This window comes from Caloenas nicobarica, chromosome 13 (assembly GCF_036013445.1).
Source record: "Caloenas nicobarica isolate bCalNic1 chromosome 13, bCalNic1.hap1, whole genome shotgun sequence".
In the NCBI taxonomy this organism is placed as follows: Eukaryota; Metazoa; Chordata; class Aves; order Columbiformes; family Columbidae; genus Caloenas; species Caloenas nicobarica.
In genome coordinates this window covers 7,442,980-7,459,471 of record NC_088257.1, presented here as the reverse complement: position 1 = coordinate 7,459,471, position 16,492 = coordinate 7,442,980, and the positions used below count along the sequence as shown (strand labels likewise).

At 51.9% G+C, this 16,492-nt stretch overlaps 1 protein-coding gene across 2 annotated transcripts in view; it reads right to left on the bottom strand.

Moving 5' to 3' along the window:
• Positions 1–2,495: 2,495 nt before the first annotated feature.
• PDGFRB (platelet derived growth factor receptor beta) overlaps positions 2,496–16,492 on the bottom strand; it is a 33,613-nt gene continuing 19,616 nt past the window's right edge. For both annotated transcript variants that reach the window (XM_065643829.1, XM_065643830.1), the window contains 13 exons: positions 15,766–15,860; positions 15,349–15,481; positions 14,821–14,925; positions 14,601–14,711; positions 14,065–14,218; positions 12,545–12,711; positions 12,193–12,311; positions 10,855–10,977; positions 9,313–9,424; positions 8,933–9,032; positions 8,708–8,813; positions 7,968–8,206; positions 2,496–7,473 (listed from right to left, as the gene is read on the bottom strand). In XM_065643829.1, coding sequence (XP_065499901.1) covers positions 7,323–7,473; positions 7,968–8,206; positions 8,708–8,813; positions 8,933–9,032; positions 9,313–9,424; positions 10,855–10,977; positions 12,193–12,311; positions 12,545–12,711; positions 14,065–14,218; positions 14,601–14,711; positions 14,821–14,925; positions 15,349–15,481; positions 15,766–15,860 — 1,715 coding nt within the window. In that variant the 3' untranslated portion in view covers positions 2,496–7,322. The remainder of the gene's footprint in view (positions 7,474–7,967; positions 8,207–8,707; positions 8,814–8,932; positions 9,033–9,312; positions 9,425–10,854; positions 10,978–12,192; positions 12,312–12,544; positions 12,712–14,064; positions 14,219–14,600; positions 14,712–14,820; positions 14,926–15,348; positions 15,482–15,765; positions 15,861–16,492) is intronic.

The following is a 16,492-nucleotide window of genomic DNA, read 5'->3' as shown; positions in this document are numbered from 1 at the left end:
GGACTGTTGAGCGGCTGGGCTGTAGAAGACGTCTGCCTGATTATTCTTTCTTCCTTTGAGCCAAAGGGGCCTTTAGAAGGATGTTTGTTTCCCTCCTTCTTCTTTTTAGAGTTTGGCTTTTGGGTGGTTTTATTTTGGTTTTGGATTTTTTTTTTCCAGGAACAAGTGCCAGCTCAGAGAGAACTGACTCACCAGTGTGAACAAGTATTAAACCAGACACATTTAATACGGAAAAGGGAAACAATCTCTCAGCCTCTCTTCTCTTTGAGGAGGCCCCTTACAGAGCGTCTCTGATGGCAGTGGTCCATAGGTGACAAGTCACAGCCTGTGCACACAGGTCTCCAAGCTGGGCTGGGCACACCTAGGGATGCTCAGGCTAGTGGAACAAGCTGTCTACTGGGGTTCCTCCCTCACTGGTGGCCATCTCCTCCTGCCTGCAGGCTGCACCCCAAATCCTGCAGTTGCAAGCAGCAGCTCAGCCACAGGAGTGCTGCTGGGGCCTTTGTGCCCAAGCGGCTCTGAGCAAGGGACAGGGATGCTCTCAGGGGACCTGCAGCCTTCCAGGGAGTAATTCAAATCCCAGGGATGTCTGTGGAGGCCCTGATGGCCAGGAAGGTGTGCTGGGAGATGACACAAGACTTGCTCAGTGCCTGGCTGTGGAGGCTGCTGTGATCCCTGATTGGGAGCACTGGGAGCTCAGGCTTGTTTCCCAGTCTGGGAGCAGGGCTGGGCCATTCCAGCCAGACAGGACTTCTGCACGGAGCACAGCTGGCCATGGTGTCATGCCTGCCTGTACTGCCCTGCAGCAGTCTGGGGACACATGTGGAACACCCATCTCCCAAATAAGCTGTTGGTGCCCAAACGGCTAAAAACCCTGGTTGTGGCAGGACAAGGCTTGTCTCCACAGCCTGAGTTTCTCTGCTTCCCTGAGCTTTTCCACGAGGTGCCTTTCTCATCACTGGAGAGGAGACTTGTTTTGGGGTGAGGAAAATGCCCTGCTGGGTGTCCCCATGTCTGCTTACTCATTCCTATCCCCATGACTGCTCCTCAGTGCATCTCAACAGGCAAGAAGCCTGCCAGGCAGGCAGGGATCGAGCAGTGGGAGCTAGTTCAGGGCTGAGGTCTACCAGCTCCTCTCCCTGCTTCCCCCCAAGCCTTTGCTACAGCCTCGCTAGAGACAAGGTGATTTTTTTTTTTTCCTGCTGATTCAGCTTCAGGAGAAAAATGCCCTGTCTGCCTGTCGTGGCTGAGCTGTGCCAGGTGACTCAGTGCATATCTGGGGAGAATCAGCCTGAGCTGCTCAGGGAGCCTGCAAACCTCCTGTCTGGCAAACTGAGCAAAGACAGAAGGCCAGGAAAGGCCATGATGGAGTGGGGAGCCTTGCTGGGACTTGGACGTGTCTCCTGCTGCAGCCAATGCCTTGAACCTTTGGGTACACAAGGGATTTCAAGGAGCTGAGGGAGGCACAACTGCTGCCAGAGGAGACTTGCACTGGGGCTGCCTCACGCAGCCTGAAAACAGGGTGGACATTGATATATTTGAACCTCAGTTCAAAATCTCCTCTTTGTAGCAACCCCAGGCTTTCCAAGCACGTGGCTCAGTGCTGGATGCAAACAGCTCAGCTCAGCAGCTGAGGTGGTTTTCAGGAGAAGCAGTTCCATTGCAGTCAGAGAGAGGAGAAAACTTTGGGCTGGACTCAGGAGCTGCCCTGTCTCCTCTGGGGTTGGGGGACCCCAGCACTTCTGTAGAGGTGTCTGGGGAAGGTGAGGGAAGCAGGGGGACATGTGGACATGAGGTGATGGTGGAGTGGGGAGCCACTATTTTGGGGTTGCATCTTTAGAGGGTATCAGAGGGAGAGGAGGAGAACCCAGCTCGGAGGAGAGCTGGACATGGGCATCCCTGCGTGCTGCAGTGTGGCTCCTGCTGGTGCCCTGCCCCATTGCTACCTCCAGTCTCCCCCACCACCCTGAGCTATTAAACTGTGTGGAAAAATCAACAGCGCTGTGGTGTACCCCTGTTCCTTCAAGCCAGCACTGGTCAGTCTGGCAGCTCCCACATCTCTCCCTTGATCTGAGCACAGACCCAGCAACACATCAAGCCCTTGTTTGGGGCTGCTGGCCCAAACCCCTGGCACTGGGGATACACACGGGAACCATTCCTGGTGTCCTTCCCTCTATCCACCTCCTCCCAGTGCCACACAACCCACAAGCTGCCCAGTTACCAGACAGACTGGGCAGATCCTGTCGTGTTTGCAGCCCCTTTTCCTTACCACATCTCTGGGCTCAGCTGTTGCCTTGCCGTGCTTCTCTCTGCCTGGCTCCCATCTTGGCTTTCGCTAAGCGTTGGGGTCATGCACAGTGTATTAACATGCTTAGCCTTCACCCACGACAGGGTTAAGCTGTATTCGCAGCCTCATATTAGTGTGAGAAAGTGGCAGCAACCAGCACCAGGCAAACAAAGGAAGAGATGGAACTATGCAAAAAGAAAAACACCTTTATTTTATTTTTAAACTCTTTCTTTAAAAATGTATCTGTAAAAGTTTACAGCATAAAAATAATATCTCATGACTATAAATGTGACATAGTACAAATCCTAAAAATACATCTGTAAACCTAGGAAAATGTTAACTCTTTGGTACCTTAGTCCGAACTCTGTTTTTTCCTTGCCCTCAGGATGTTTTCTGACAGACAGTGTGGAGGCAGGTGCTGCTTCTGTTCAGAGATGCTGCAGAGTAACAGTGTGGTGCCAGAAAGCCAGCACAGCAGGAAGGGGAAAGGGCAGAGGGCATGCTTTGGGCAAGCTTTGCACTTCAGGTGCAACCCATGAAGGAGGAAAGGACAGGAACAATGGGACGCTGCAGGCCTCCCACCACGAGTTGGCTTCCCTGCCTCCTCCCACTCCTGCAAGAGTCACCGCTCCAAAAAGCCACTGGAGCTACACTGGAGCAGTTCCTCTGCCTTTGCCAAAGCCAACTGGATCCATCTCAGCATGCCCCAGAGACTTCAGCCCTCTGGGTGAAACATAGGACTTACGCTGGGAGCCCAGCAACCCATGTGCTTAACCACAAAATCTGATTTTTTGACAATACCTGGCCTGCCCTGGGCAAGTCCTGAAGAAAATGTGATGACTCCACCATGGCAGTCAGCCTTGGCCACTCAGCACTCAGGCAGGGCTGGGGTCTGCTGCGGGAAGGACCTGGAGCTGCAGCTGCCCTGGCTGCTCTCTGCCAAAAGGCTGAGGGGCAACCTTCATGTGCTCCTTCCTCATGCCTGTGCCTTGGAGAATGGGGTTTACCTCCTTAGCACATTAGCTGACATGTCACTTTAGAAAAAACCTCCAAAAAGAAGACATCTGTGAAATCCCCTTCTCCAGATCAGCCCAGCTTTACACAGGCAGACCTTGGGCTTCCCCCCAGCCAAAACCCAACCCACTGCCCAGTACCCTGTATTTGAGGTGCTGTTCCTCCCCCAGGCCAGAGCCCGGACTGGGAAGAAGGAGAAGAGCCATTTCTCACTGCTGGCTTCCTCCTGGTTGCACATCTGCACTGCACTTCTGCATCCCATCCCCATGGGACTCCACCACAGTCCCCTTGGCAGGTGAACAGAGACAGTTTAGTTACAAGTGAAATCCGCTGTGCTCTAGATTTCTCAACACAACACAAACAAACACTAAATGTGACACTCTCACTTAAAAAAATAACAACACACTCAAATCGAGAAGGACAAAAGGATTAAAACCTGCGCACACATCAGTCTGGGAAGCATCTTAAATGTGGAAAGAAACACTGGAGTGTTGCATTAGTTTCTGAGATACACTTATGAAATGTATGTATACTTACTTTATGTATGAAATAGTGACTGGCAGTAGGATTATGCATATACTGGTGCTGATAACAATGTAACAGCTGTAGAGTAAAATATAATCTACAAATAAAAGATATTGCACTAGAGATGGGCCTGAGCTGTGTCCCTTTTTGGAGGGCTCAGTGTGGGTCCACCTCTAAACACAAAACCACACCCAAACAAAAACAGTGATAATTGAAACTAAAACCCCAGAGGGATCAGTTCCCTTCAGAGTCTCACCAGAGAAATCGTGGCTACAAAAGTGATGGGCCCAGAACAGCCGATGATTTATCCTGGCCCACACCTATCGGGGCCACACAGGGACCGGAATGTTGGCAGCAGAGAGAGAGGGAGCGGGGCTGGAGCTCGTTCCATGAGCAGAGAGCGCTTGTCTGGAGAAGACTTGCAAGGATGCTTAACAAAATATTTTGGCTTTCCCCACCTGCCAGGCTGTCCCTGGCTGAGAAGACCTGCTTGCTGCAGTGGGCGTGCATGCCCTGGCAAAATGGTGACGGGAATAGTTGGGGGAAGACAAGAAAGTACCACAAAGTGCAAGACTTGGCCCTTGCAATCACAGAGCCAAAGGCAAACGTTTGGTTATATCTCTCTGGAGCAGAGAATGGTACCGTTTCGCAAAGAGTCTGGCGTACCTACTTTAAGAAGGAAGAGGGAGGTGGGGTTAGCACCCCATCAGCAGCCAGAACAGGTTTTGATGCAAAGAATAATTGCAATAAGTCTACAAATGGGCCAGAACGCAATAGGCATCCAAGTGTAGCTAATGCCCAGCTAATAGGACAGGATACCCGAGTTCCCCCAGCAGGGAGAAGAAATAGATCTTCTCTTTCAGGACTATGGAAACTATGTGAAAGTGGGAAATCAGTAATTTAATTAGTAATTAATCTATACAAGAGATGGAGTTTAGTGTGGGATTTGTGAAGTAAATAAGCAAATGGCCAAAGGAAGGGTGAGGAGGGGTTAATTGATGGGGAAAACTTTGGGCTGGACAGAGGTAGTAAAAGTAGCTCTCTAGGGGTGTTCTTGATGCTAGAAGTATTTAATATTTTTATTAGTCAGTCCAGCCCAAAAATAAGAGCTTGTCAACAAAATGTGCTGATGACCCAATGTCTGGAACAGCAGGGAGTATCTTGGTTAGAAATGCTGGAAGAGTAGAAAGACGTAGGAGCTTAGACTGGTCAGAGGATGACTCCAAACTACCAGTATGTTGTGTCTGGGAAAAGGCCAACATTATCCAAAACTACACCAGGCAAGTCAAATCCAGTACAGACCAGAACTATTAATGCCCTATGCGAGGTCTCGATTTGACCTCACCTGGAGTACTGAGTACTTCTGGTCACTTTTGTCAAAGGAGGACTAACTAAAAATGGAGCTGGCACAGATTGGGGCTACTAGGATGATCTGATGTGCCATCCTATGGGCTCAAGTTGCAGTGACATGGACCCTACCAAGTACCTTACATGTTAGAAAAATAAAGTGGTCTGATCCCAAAGATCTCATGAGTTACTGCTTCTCTGCAGTTAGGATCATTTCATGAGCTATGGCCACAGAAGATGGCTCCTTCATTACAAGCAGGAGGAACAGAGCATGGAAAAACAGTTGTCATTCACAGTGTGTTTCCTATGGATGGTGGGGAATCTGACCACATGGGCTGAAAATATACTCCACTGGTTGCCAATAAAAGTGTTATTTCTTATGTTCACATTTTACCAAGGACATCAGCCCACAAAATATCTACTCTTCTTTCAGCTGCATAAATGGCAGCATTGCAATGACAGAAAACTTAAAACGAAGCAAGCTGTTTTGCTGGGGATTTCTGGCAGAAGTTTCATATTTTAGAAAAAAAAAAAATTCTCAGTAGCTCTGAGGCAGCAGAAGCCCAGCAAGATGCTGATTGAATTTCTGAATTTGTAAACCTGCCTGTGCAGCTTTTTCTGTAGGATGCACAGAGAGATGTGCATGAGAAGGGCAACGAGACTCCTCATTCAAGTGCCAGCTGAGAGCACAAGAAGTCCCAGGGCTGCCTGTGAGAAGCAAGGAAGGAGGCAAGAAGTTGGAGGAAGGTCTCTGCCTTTTTGTTCTTCAAAACACTTTCCAAGAGAGAGGAATCCTCCCCAATTCCTCTTGCTCTGCTTGGTTCCACATGACACTTCATCCCCAGCCCTGGCAGTCTGCAGGTGGCTGTACCTGGCCCTCAGAAGGTGACAGGTGGTCACAGTTCAGCTGTGACCAAACAGCTTCCCAGCCTCTCTCCGTCTCTCTCTCTTTTTGTTGGTGTCCCTGGGCTGGTGTTCTGGCATCCTTATTGGTCCCCATGGTCTTGCTACGACTCAGGAGGGACCACTGAGATCTCCCAGCCTGAGGAAGAGTGTTTGGGTGAACAGTCTGTCAAAAGGGAGCCCTTGCTTCCCAAAGATAAGGCACAAAGATTCTGCAGCTGTCAGGGTTATATGATTGCCCAGCAGATGAGCTGGGCCTAGTGGCAGTAAATTAATTAATAGCCGTATTGCTTCCTTATACTGGCCCTGGCTAGTGGATTAATATATTTGTTCCCTTTAAATCTTCGATGGAGAATTATTAGCTTAGTGTCCACACAAACGACATGAACAACACTGGACTGCCCTCTTTGCTACTACAACAGAGTCAGTGTGAGAGCATTTTGAGTTCCTTGCATGCCCTTGGGGCTCCTGGTGCCATGCCGGGCACAAAAGGTTTTGGGGTGTGACAGCCCCTGTAGGTGGGTGCAGAGCTGTGCCCCAGAGCCTTGGGTACCTGTAGTGCTTGTGAGGCTCTATCCACCATAGAAGAGCTGTCAAGAAAGGAAAACAGTGATTCAGTATCTCTGAGACGCTGGCTGGTCTCTCCAGGACTTGGCTGTGCTTGGAGGAGAATCTACCCAATGTACTCTTGATCTCCAGCAGCTGAAGGTTGGTGTTGCGAGTTCTCTCCACCCCAGAAATGAGCTCCAAGCAAGTCATCTGTCCCAGTGGCATTTCACAGAACCACAGTGTGGCTGGTACTGAGACCATCAGAGAAGTGCTGGTGCAGAGGAGATGAAACTCATTACCATCTAAAGAGCATGGAAGGGGAAGAGGCTGGAGTATCATCTTATCAATGCAGCAAGTGTTATGTCTTGTGGAGATCTAGCCCACGTCTTCCACTTGAAAAGAAGATGTTGGTCTGTGAGATGTCTCTCTCCTGCAGTGGTTTGATCACCGAGGAGGATGTGGCAGTGATCTGGAAGGTTCCTAGCACTGAGCCACCTCTTTGTAAGGCAGAAGGGGATGACAACGGGGGAAAGTCTCTAATTCCGCACACAGTGCCGGGAGATGCAAGGGAAGGAGGAATGCTGGAACAGGTGGGGATATCCCCATGTACAAGCGCGAAGCATGGCTTTCTGCGATGTCTGGGTGAGCCCCTCAGCTGTCCTGGCCATGGGGAGATGCAGACTCAGCCCAGCCCTGTCTACAGGAAGCTCTCCTCCACCTCTTGGTGCCCTGTGGTCAGCTCCTGGCAGCTTGGCTGAGGGTCACATTCCTGCTCCTCGTCCTGCCGGAGGCCCAGAGGGCTGTCACAGGATATTGTAGATGATGTGTTGGCCTCTTTCAGCGTAGAGCTGAAGGGAGACAAGAGAGAGAGAAATGAGTGCCTTGTCCCAAGTCTCCTAGTGAGAGAAGATTTCCAAAGGCTGAGAAGCACATCAGTCTCCTGACAGCCCCAGTCTGAGTATCTTTCCAGAGGGGGACAGACGATATCGCTTGGGTCTATTCTATGATTCTTTTCAGCCCTCAAACACAACATGCAGCCAGTTGGGCTCTGCAGACTGTGTGTCCCAGCGTGCCCTTCTCTTTGTAAGTGGTGTCTCTTGTCCCCAGTTGTGCCAGCTGATATACAGGGATGTGACATGACATTTCATCTCGGCTCACGTCCCAGCTCCTCTGGTTCATCTCTGTCCCTGCAGGCTCATGCAAGGGCGCAGCACCTCAGCTGGGGATGACACTGCCCTTCTCTCCTGGTAAACCCACCCCGGTCTGTCCCATAGCAGAGCATCCCCATTTTCAGATCTGGGCACTCTGGGGATGGGACAACAATCAGAAGCAATGTTTTCACCTGGCCCGGCTGATGGAGGCCTCCTGAGGGAGATCAGAGGTTGCCTCGGGTTTGGGGTCAGGAAGAGGGATGATATAATCATTCTCGCCCCCGTTCTGGTGCACAGCTGTGTAGAGGATGCTGCCGGTGGGGGAGCTGGGAGTGAGCCTGGTGTTGTTCAGCCCGGGGATTGTGGGTCTTGTGCGGACAACAGCAGGGTGGTCGCTCTTCATGAACTCTTCATCCACCTGCTGGTATCTCTGCTCTCACAGAGCAGGTTACCAAAGAAAACGGAAGGTCTTGTGAGTGGAGAGAATACAGTCACGTGTTTGCTTTCCCTGTTTGCTAGGGTTTTTCTAGAGGACCTGGCACCTTCTAGCTGGGTTCATCTACTCTGACTCCACCAAAGACAGGTCATGAACATTTTCTAAAGGAGAAATCAGGGGCACAACTCCACAGTTCCAAAATACCGAACAGTTAGAGGCAGGTTTTTGATCTCCAGCCAGTTTTGATTTGTGCAGTTGCTGAGATACCAGCTGCCTGTCTAGTGATGCCAGTTGTCTCAGCAATGTCTCTGGGATGCCCAAACCACCTTCGTTGCCTGTTCAGACTAATGCAGCCTTAGTCACAGCAAAATCCTTGGGCACAGCAGCACTAAACACTGGTTTCCAAACCCTGGTTGAGGGCCCTAACCAAAGCAGCATCCTCCTCAGAGCACTGAACCTCCTCTGTCCCTCCAGCACAGGGTTCTTTGAACATACCTTTCTGTAGCAATCCACCAAGAGGTTTCCCATAAGCACCACCAGCTGTGAGAAGGATGGTCTGATCTCAAACTTCTCCTCCCAGCACTTCTGCATGATATCGTAGCTAACAAGAGGGAAGGGAGAGCACTCCAGTGAGTGAGCGGGTGGGGAAAACAGAGGCAGAAATGCTTCTTTAGTTTGTGTAGGGCAGGCCCAGGGCAAACACCTATGGGCAGCACTTACATTTCATCAGAGGCGTGAGTGGGTTTGGACATCCGATAGCCACGTTTGATGGCGTTGTAGAACTGTTCGTTCATGGGCAGTTCGGGGTATGGAGTTCCCCCTGGGTATAAAGGGAGAGCAGAAAATCAGGCTGGTGGATTGCCTGCCACCCCCATGCCAGCATACATTTCACACCAAGGTTTCCTTTTTTATCTTTCCTGTTTCACTTGACTTCCAAATGGCAATGTCAGCATGGGCAAGAAGGAGAGAGGGAAATGAAGTGCTAATTAATGCTGGTAAGGTTGGGACTTAGGGATTAGAAATGGATTTCTATTTGGGAAGGTATCCTGCTAACCTGCCATCAGACCTTTGGGCACCACCATGATCTCCAGGGCACTTACCTAGAGTGAATATCTCCCAGAGGAGAATCCCGAAGGACCACACATCACTCAGAGTGGTGTAGAGGTTGTTGAAAATGCTCTCTGGAGCCATCCACTTAAGGGGCAAGAAGGTCTAAGACGAAAAAAAAATGGAACAAGAGAGTCAGCTGCATCTCCAGCGCTTGTTTCAACAGGTGAGAGCCTGACACCCAATTTACAAGCAGAGAAGACCCTTCACAGCTGCCCATCCACCCAGCCCATCCACTGACATCTGCTGTCAGTCACTTCTCAGAGGGATCAGTTTCCTTGTTCCTTGTGCAGGATGAACCCAGCAGGCAGGAGGAAAGAGTGGATGTGCTACATCCGTTTCCATCACTGTGTGCCATGGTGAGCTGTCATGATGTGCGTTCTCTGTTCCCTAGTTCTTGGGGAGTCCGCCGCCTTGCACAACTTGACCACAGCACTCCTGAAGGGAGTCTAGGCCTATCTGGACTTTGGAAACCTGAGACCAGGCTAGAGACAGCTATGGGATGACCAGAAAAGAGCCAAAGGACAGAGCAGGCAAAAGCTGCACATTTCTCACTCAGAGTGAAACCCAAAAAGGAGCCTCACTTCACCAGCTTGTATGCAGCACTGCCTGTGCTGTTCCTGGGATTCACTTGCACAATGATCACCAAAATAATCTCCAGGAAGGATTGCAAAGGGGCCCAGTTTCATTTCCCATTTTGGAAGGAAAAGCGGCTATGCCAAGGCTGGACTGGAAAACCCCAGCCCCTCTGTTGGAGGATCTCTCTGCCCAGGCACTGAGTGCCTGTCTGCCATCCCATGCAAATGGGAAAAAGAAGGAGAGAAGTTAACCAGTTCATAGAGTAGATAAAGACTGGGGTTTGAGGGGCCTGGTTGCACTCTCAGCTCCCCCAGCCCCACTTTGTCTGTCTGGGAGTTACATGGTTGCTTTGCTTGGGGTCGCATGTTCCCAAAGGCCCCAGGGCTGGAGTGGACAAACTGTTGTTGAAGTTACAGGGAAGGTTTCTGGGGAAGCCAAACTACAGCCTCATCCTCTCCTGCCTCCGAAGACTGGAGATGCCTTTCTGGAAAGCAGCTGCTTGCAGGGAAACGCTTCCTCTTGCCCTGTGGTCTAGCAGTTAGAGCAGAAGTCTGTGAACCTCTTCCCAGAGCGGCCACTGACTCGCTGCGGCACTGCCGGCTGCCCAACCTTGCTCTGCTCCTGCCTGCTGCTCTGGACCAGGTTCAGTGCCATGCAGGGGAGGGATGCAGCTCTGCTGCCAGTGATGCCCACGCAGGTGACAAGCCTTAGTTTTGCTGCTACTGCCCAGGTTCTTCTGTAAGAGCCTGGACATATCAGCCTGCATTCTGCTACTCCACAGCATGCAGAGCACACCAGGGGCAGGATGGTTGGCTGTTGACACTGCCTCCTGGGAGTCCTGCCATGTCACCACCCCTGGGCACAAGGATGGACATGTGACTCCCAAGAGGAGCATGTAGGGGGTGCCAGGCCCAGAGCCCCAGGAAAAAGGGTCTTGCACGGCTCCTGGTACTCACGCTGCCTTTGGAGATATAGTTGGAATCCCTCATGATGTCCCTCGCCAGGCCGAAGTCACAGATCTTCACCAGCTTCCCCTCGCAGATGAGGACGTTCCTGGCAGCCAGGTCACGATGCACACACTGTAAGGGGGGGACAGGGCACTGTCACTGTGAGGGGCCCCCAGGCAGCCCAAGGAAACAGCCCAGCTCCAGCACTAGCCCGTTTCTGGGGCTGCAGGGACAGGAGTCACCTCACATCATTTGAGGCATCTCCTCCATCTCTAGGGACAACCATGGCTCAAAGCCACTAGCAGAGCTACCACATTTTCATTGCTCGCCTGGATTGCTACCCCATGACAGCAAGAGGCGTACAAATCTAGTAAGAGCAACTTAGGAGAGAGGGGACTGCCAGGGCCTGATCAAGCAAGGAGGCTGATGGGCTGGCAAGGAAGGCAGGTCTCCATTTCTGTTTGGACAATCCAATCCAGCAGTCTGAAGACATCAGACTTACACAAGCCTAGCTTGTGCATCCTGGTTTGCCAGTACGTTGGATGTTTTCCATATGAACAGCCCCAAGGTTCGTTCGAGACCCTCTGCCAGACACCACTACCGAGCACTGTGATATTACACCACTATAAACCATGACTGCAGGAAGCTGTGGGAAGCTGGGAGCTTCTCTTCTGTGCTCCATGAGGGAGCACTGACCACGAACTTTTGATGATCAAACTGTCTGGCTGGAGCCAAAGAGCCAGGAATTTCTCGGCACACATCACTGATAACATCCCTACCCTGTCTCTCACCCTTGCACTGTGTGATGTTTCACACAGACCAACTATATTACTGCTTGCCCTGGGCTAAGCCAGACCTTAGGAAATTCCAGAGCCTGGTCCTTTGTGGTGGCTTAATTTCCACTGAACAAGCTCTTCTGATGAGGCCTGCAGTGCTCAAAGCCTGTGGTGCAACAGCGGTGTCCATGGACAGTAGTAGCTCTGCTGTGGAGTCCCTTGTGCTTTAGCATGGAGATGCCATCACTGTCTGGTCATTCTTGCAAACAGGGATGATATAACACCACAGCTGTGCTGCACAGGGCTTGGGAGGAGCTCAGAGTCAGGGAATTTGAGGTCCGAAGCTCAGTCTAAGCCAGGCTTAGCTGTCACATGCAAATATAGTCATGCTGACCCCTAGGGCTATGTTTCCAAACAGAAGCAGTCAGCAGCTCTTCAATCGCATGGCCACTTCTCCCACAAGGAGGTCAGCATGAACAGAGGGACAGTGAGCAGAAGCTGACCACAGGACACAGTGGAACACTGTTGGCCTCCACCGCCACAGGCACCACGGACCAGCTGGCATACGTACATTTTTGGAAGCCAGGAACTCCATCCCATTGGCCACCTGGAAGCTGAAGCCCACCAAGTCCATGTAGCTGAGGAGCGGAGACTCATTTATCAGTGTCACTCGTTCTGTTCTTTCAGGAGCTGGAGAACAAGCGGAGATAGATGTTGGTGTTACTTGGCATACCAGTGGGCTGCCCAACAGTGAAGGGACAAAGGGACAGAGCTGGGAGCTCCCATAGTGAGGGCATCTGCCACCACTGCTGAAGTCATCCCAAAGGTGACTTTTGCAATACGGACCATCTGTCTCTGCAAGCAAAGACATCCAGTGCCCAAAGTGCAAGCACCCCTCCCTCCTGCTGTGGCTGAGCTGTTACCTGATGGGGAATAGCTGTCCAACTCATATGGGGTGCCGTAGTTAGAGGACTCGATGTCAGCATACTTGATTTCACCCTTCATGTCAGACATGGGCACATAATCCAGTGAGTCGTCCTTGCTCATGTCCATGTAGCCTCCATCGCTCTCAACAGATATGGAGAGGTGACTGCGCGGGGAAGCAGAGAGGCTGTTCAGATCCAGAGGAGAGGAGAAGACACAGTGGATGGGGGCAATGATTTGCAGGAGGGCAATACCTGAACCCTCAGTCCCAGTACTGAGGCGTCCCACACAGCAGGGAAAGAAGCCCTGCATCATGCACGCAGAGAAGTGCAAATAGCAATGGACACCTCCTTCCACTGCCTGATAGCTCTGATGTTCCCAGTGCTAGCTTTAAACAGCCCTGCCATAGTCCTCTGAGGGTCTCCAGGTGTCCTGGCCCACAGGCTGAAGCTTCTCATGCTCACCTTGCCTGGCAGAGCACAGGTTTGGCTCAGCATGTGAGCTCAGCCCTGCGGAGGGCAGGAAGCGGCACCAGGGCCATGCCAGCTCCACATGTGCCCACAGGGCAGGAGAGCATGAGACCCAGGCAGGCAAAACCCTCCACCTTGGCTGTGCATGTTCCCAGGCTGGACAGGACTGGCCAGGAGAAGGATGAACTGAGCAGACAGGACACATCCCTCTGTCCACAGCAAAACCTTCTCATTTTGGATCAGCAAAACACCTGCATCCTTGAGCACCTCTCCCTTGAGTGAGCAACAACTGCATCTGGGAAGCAGCATCTTGAGGGTTTCCATGTGCCAGTGCTGGGCAAGGGAAACCTGCTGCATGGCCAGAGGTGTGGGCCACGTTCCCATGGGCTTGGGAGACTGCCCTTAGTACTTAGGATGATCTCAGCTGCCTTCAAGCAGAAATGCAGGGGCCAGCTGTTCTGATGTCCTAACACTGTTCTATTTTACTGTTGTTTGGTGTGCTGGAAGGAAATGCTGCTTTCCAAATTCCCATGGGACTGTTTCTCTGTGCTGATGTGCCTGCATCCCTTACAGCTGGCAAATGGATGAAGGACTGTTTCCCTCTCCTTGTAGCACCTCTTGTGCAACCACACTCCTTCTAGCACTTCTCCCTTATGCACAAAGTAGCAACATGACCTACCCTGAAAATGCAGAGCTGAGGTCCCCAAGGGCTAAGACATGCTGGGAAACCCTTCATCTCTGTACTCCATGCACATCTATAGTTATGGCAGTAAAGTTAATGATGCCAGGGAGCTGGCAAACTCAGCCTCCAGGACACACAGATTGCCTCTGCTAACTTCCCATCTGCCAGGAGCTGTCTGGAGATGGCTGGTTGGCACATGGATTGGTCTCACAAAGTAACAGAGCGTCCAGCTGTGTCCCAGTTCTGGGCCAGCATTTGCTTTACTGGTCTGGAGGAAAGGTGGGTACCCTTCCTGGTACCCTTCTTCATCGACAGGGTCTAGGATGGGGTAGGCATCAGAAGGAGGAGAGCGCTGCTCTCCGGGTACCTCTGCACATGGTCCTCCTTAGGGGTGTTTCCGTACAGCTCTGCCTCTCGCCGTGCCTTCTCCCCGTAGGACTGCAGGAAGGTGTGCTTGTTGCGGTGCAGGTAGTCCACCAGGTCCCCATAGCGGCAGTACTCAGTGATGATATAGATGGGGCCTGGAAGGAGAGCGCACCCATGTCAGCCCTGTCTCAGCCCTGCTGACTCCCTGGAGCAGAGAATTTCATCCCACAGTGACATTAACAAGGTTGCAGGATGTCTAGGCATGGCCAGACGGAAAAGCTGCCTTTTCTGGTACCAAGCGTTTTTGGAATTTGAAATTTGTGTTCGGGGAGGGAGGTGGGCGTTAACAGAAACATGTCTTCTCAGTTTCAATCAGGTTGGAAAAAAAGGCTTTTATAGCCCAAAAAGGCTCCCCTAGAGGGAGGGTGAATCACTTTGCACCAGAAAACAGGAATTATTCTCTCTGAGGACAGTTCTCCTCCTTAGCACAGCCCAGGGCAGCAGAGAGAGGAGACAAGGCACACGGGGCTCAGCTACCTCCTTTGGTGCAGGCCCCCAGCAAGTTGACGATGTTGAGGTGAGGTCCCAAGTGGCTCATGATCTTCAGCTCAGACATGAGGGCTTGCTTCTCGCTGCTGCGGGCAGTGGCTGTTGGAGAGAGCTGGTGTGAGTAACAGGGAGAGGAGAGGAGTGCGTGGGCACTGTTCAGCCTTATGGCTTTGGGATGGGGGAAAGGGATAATGTGAGGGCAACTCACACTTGAGCATTTTGACTGCCACTTTCATGGTGGCCTGCGAATGGCTCAAGCCATGGGCTGTTGCCTCCACCACACGTCCAAAGGCACCGGAGCCAAGAGTGCGTCCTGCAAAGAAACAGTGAGGAGACAAGGTTGGTGATGGTCCTTGAGGAGAGGTGAGGAGAAGATGTTGGAGAAGACAAGTCTCCTGTATGAAGCCACACCAGCCTCACTGCAGCCATCCTGGTGGTCATGGAGGTGATCGTGAACTGTGATATTTGGGGTTGGGGCTGGTTTCCATCTGGCTGGGAAGGGAAGGAGCTGCCAGCCACAACAAAGGATAACCATGAATAACCCAGTGCTTCATGCCAAAGGGGGCAGCCAGCTTCCCATCATGGTCCCAAATGGTCTCACTCTCCCAGGACCACATCGTATCTTCAAGGATCTCTGTGCCTTTTCTGGGTTGTCTCTTTTGGAGATCCCAAACCTATCACCCCCAGGCAGCAAGGACCCCAGAGGGTCTATCAGTAAGACCTGCACAGGCTTTACCTAACACCAGCTTGTCCCTGGGCACCTCCCAGCTGGAGTCGTAAGGGAGCTGCATGGGATCCACGTAGATGTACTCATGCCCATCAGAGCTGACTGACTCGATCACCTTCCAGCGGATTTCATAACGAGGTTTCTGGAAAGGGGAGCAAACGGGAAAGAGAGATCTGAGAGCCTGAGGGTCAGGGAGGGCATGTGGATGGGCTCTGTCAGGGAGACTTTTGTCCCTGCAGCCACTGCCTCATTCCCAGTCCAGCCTACAGACTGGGGGGATGCAGGGGCTGACGGAGGCCCATGGTACCTGGCATGGGTGGGAACATTATCAGCCTCATGCCAGCAAGAGCTCACAGCTTTGCTTTTCCCAGCCACTCTGACATGCAGGTACCACAATGCCAGCCCGGGAACAGTCTCCTCTTTTACCTTCTGCCACAGAACGATCAGGATGATGAGAGAGATGACGGTGAGGACCAGCAAAGCCAGGATGACAGAGATGATGACCACTTTGAACGGCAAGGCTACAATGATAACAGGGATAACAGTGAGATTCTTCCAATCCTACTTGGCCCAGGTACCCCGGGTAAAGGAGGAGACAGCAGCACAGAGGGAGCCCTGCACCCTTCTCGTTTTCTCCTCTAGCCACCATCCCCCCAGTCCTGCTACACACTCTCCCCCCCAAGACATTGACCCTGAGCCCTTCTCTGGGTGGGGGTAGTCCCTGTCCTCTCCTCCTGGGCAGACCTGCTGGCACTTGCAGGACCAGCACCCCAAGGTTATTGGTGTGATGGGTTGTTACAGCCTGCTGAAGGGCTTGTTGCCTTGGGAGAGGTTTGACCATGGGAGGGTGTAAGGAGCCAGAGGGGCGAGTTTGCTTGGGGGAGAGCTGGCAGCTCCAGGCCTGGGCATAGACCATCCTTCCTCACATATGGGATGTTCAACACATGGATGTTCAAGTCTGTGGCACCATCTAGTGACCCACGGGCTAATAAGACACTGGGGACCTGCTCAGGCACTCTTATCTGTGCATCTTGCCACCCTGCCAGTGGTGAGAAGAAGATGTCCATGGCCAGTGGACATATGGGCTCCAGACTCCTTCTGGAGGAGCCTTTCCTTCTCAACTCAAAGGAGGCTTCATTTTAGGCACAAATAA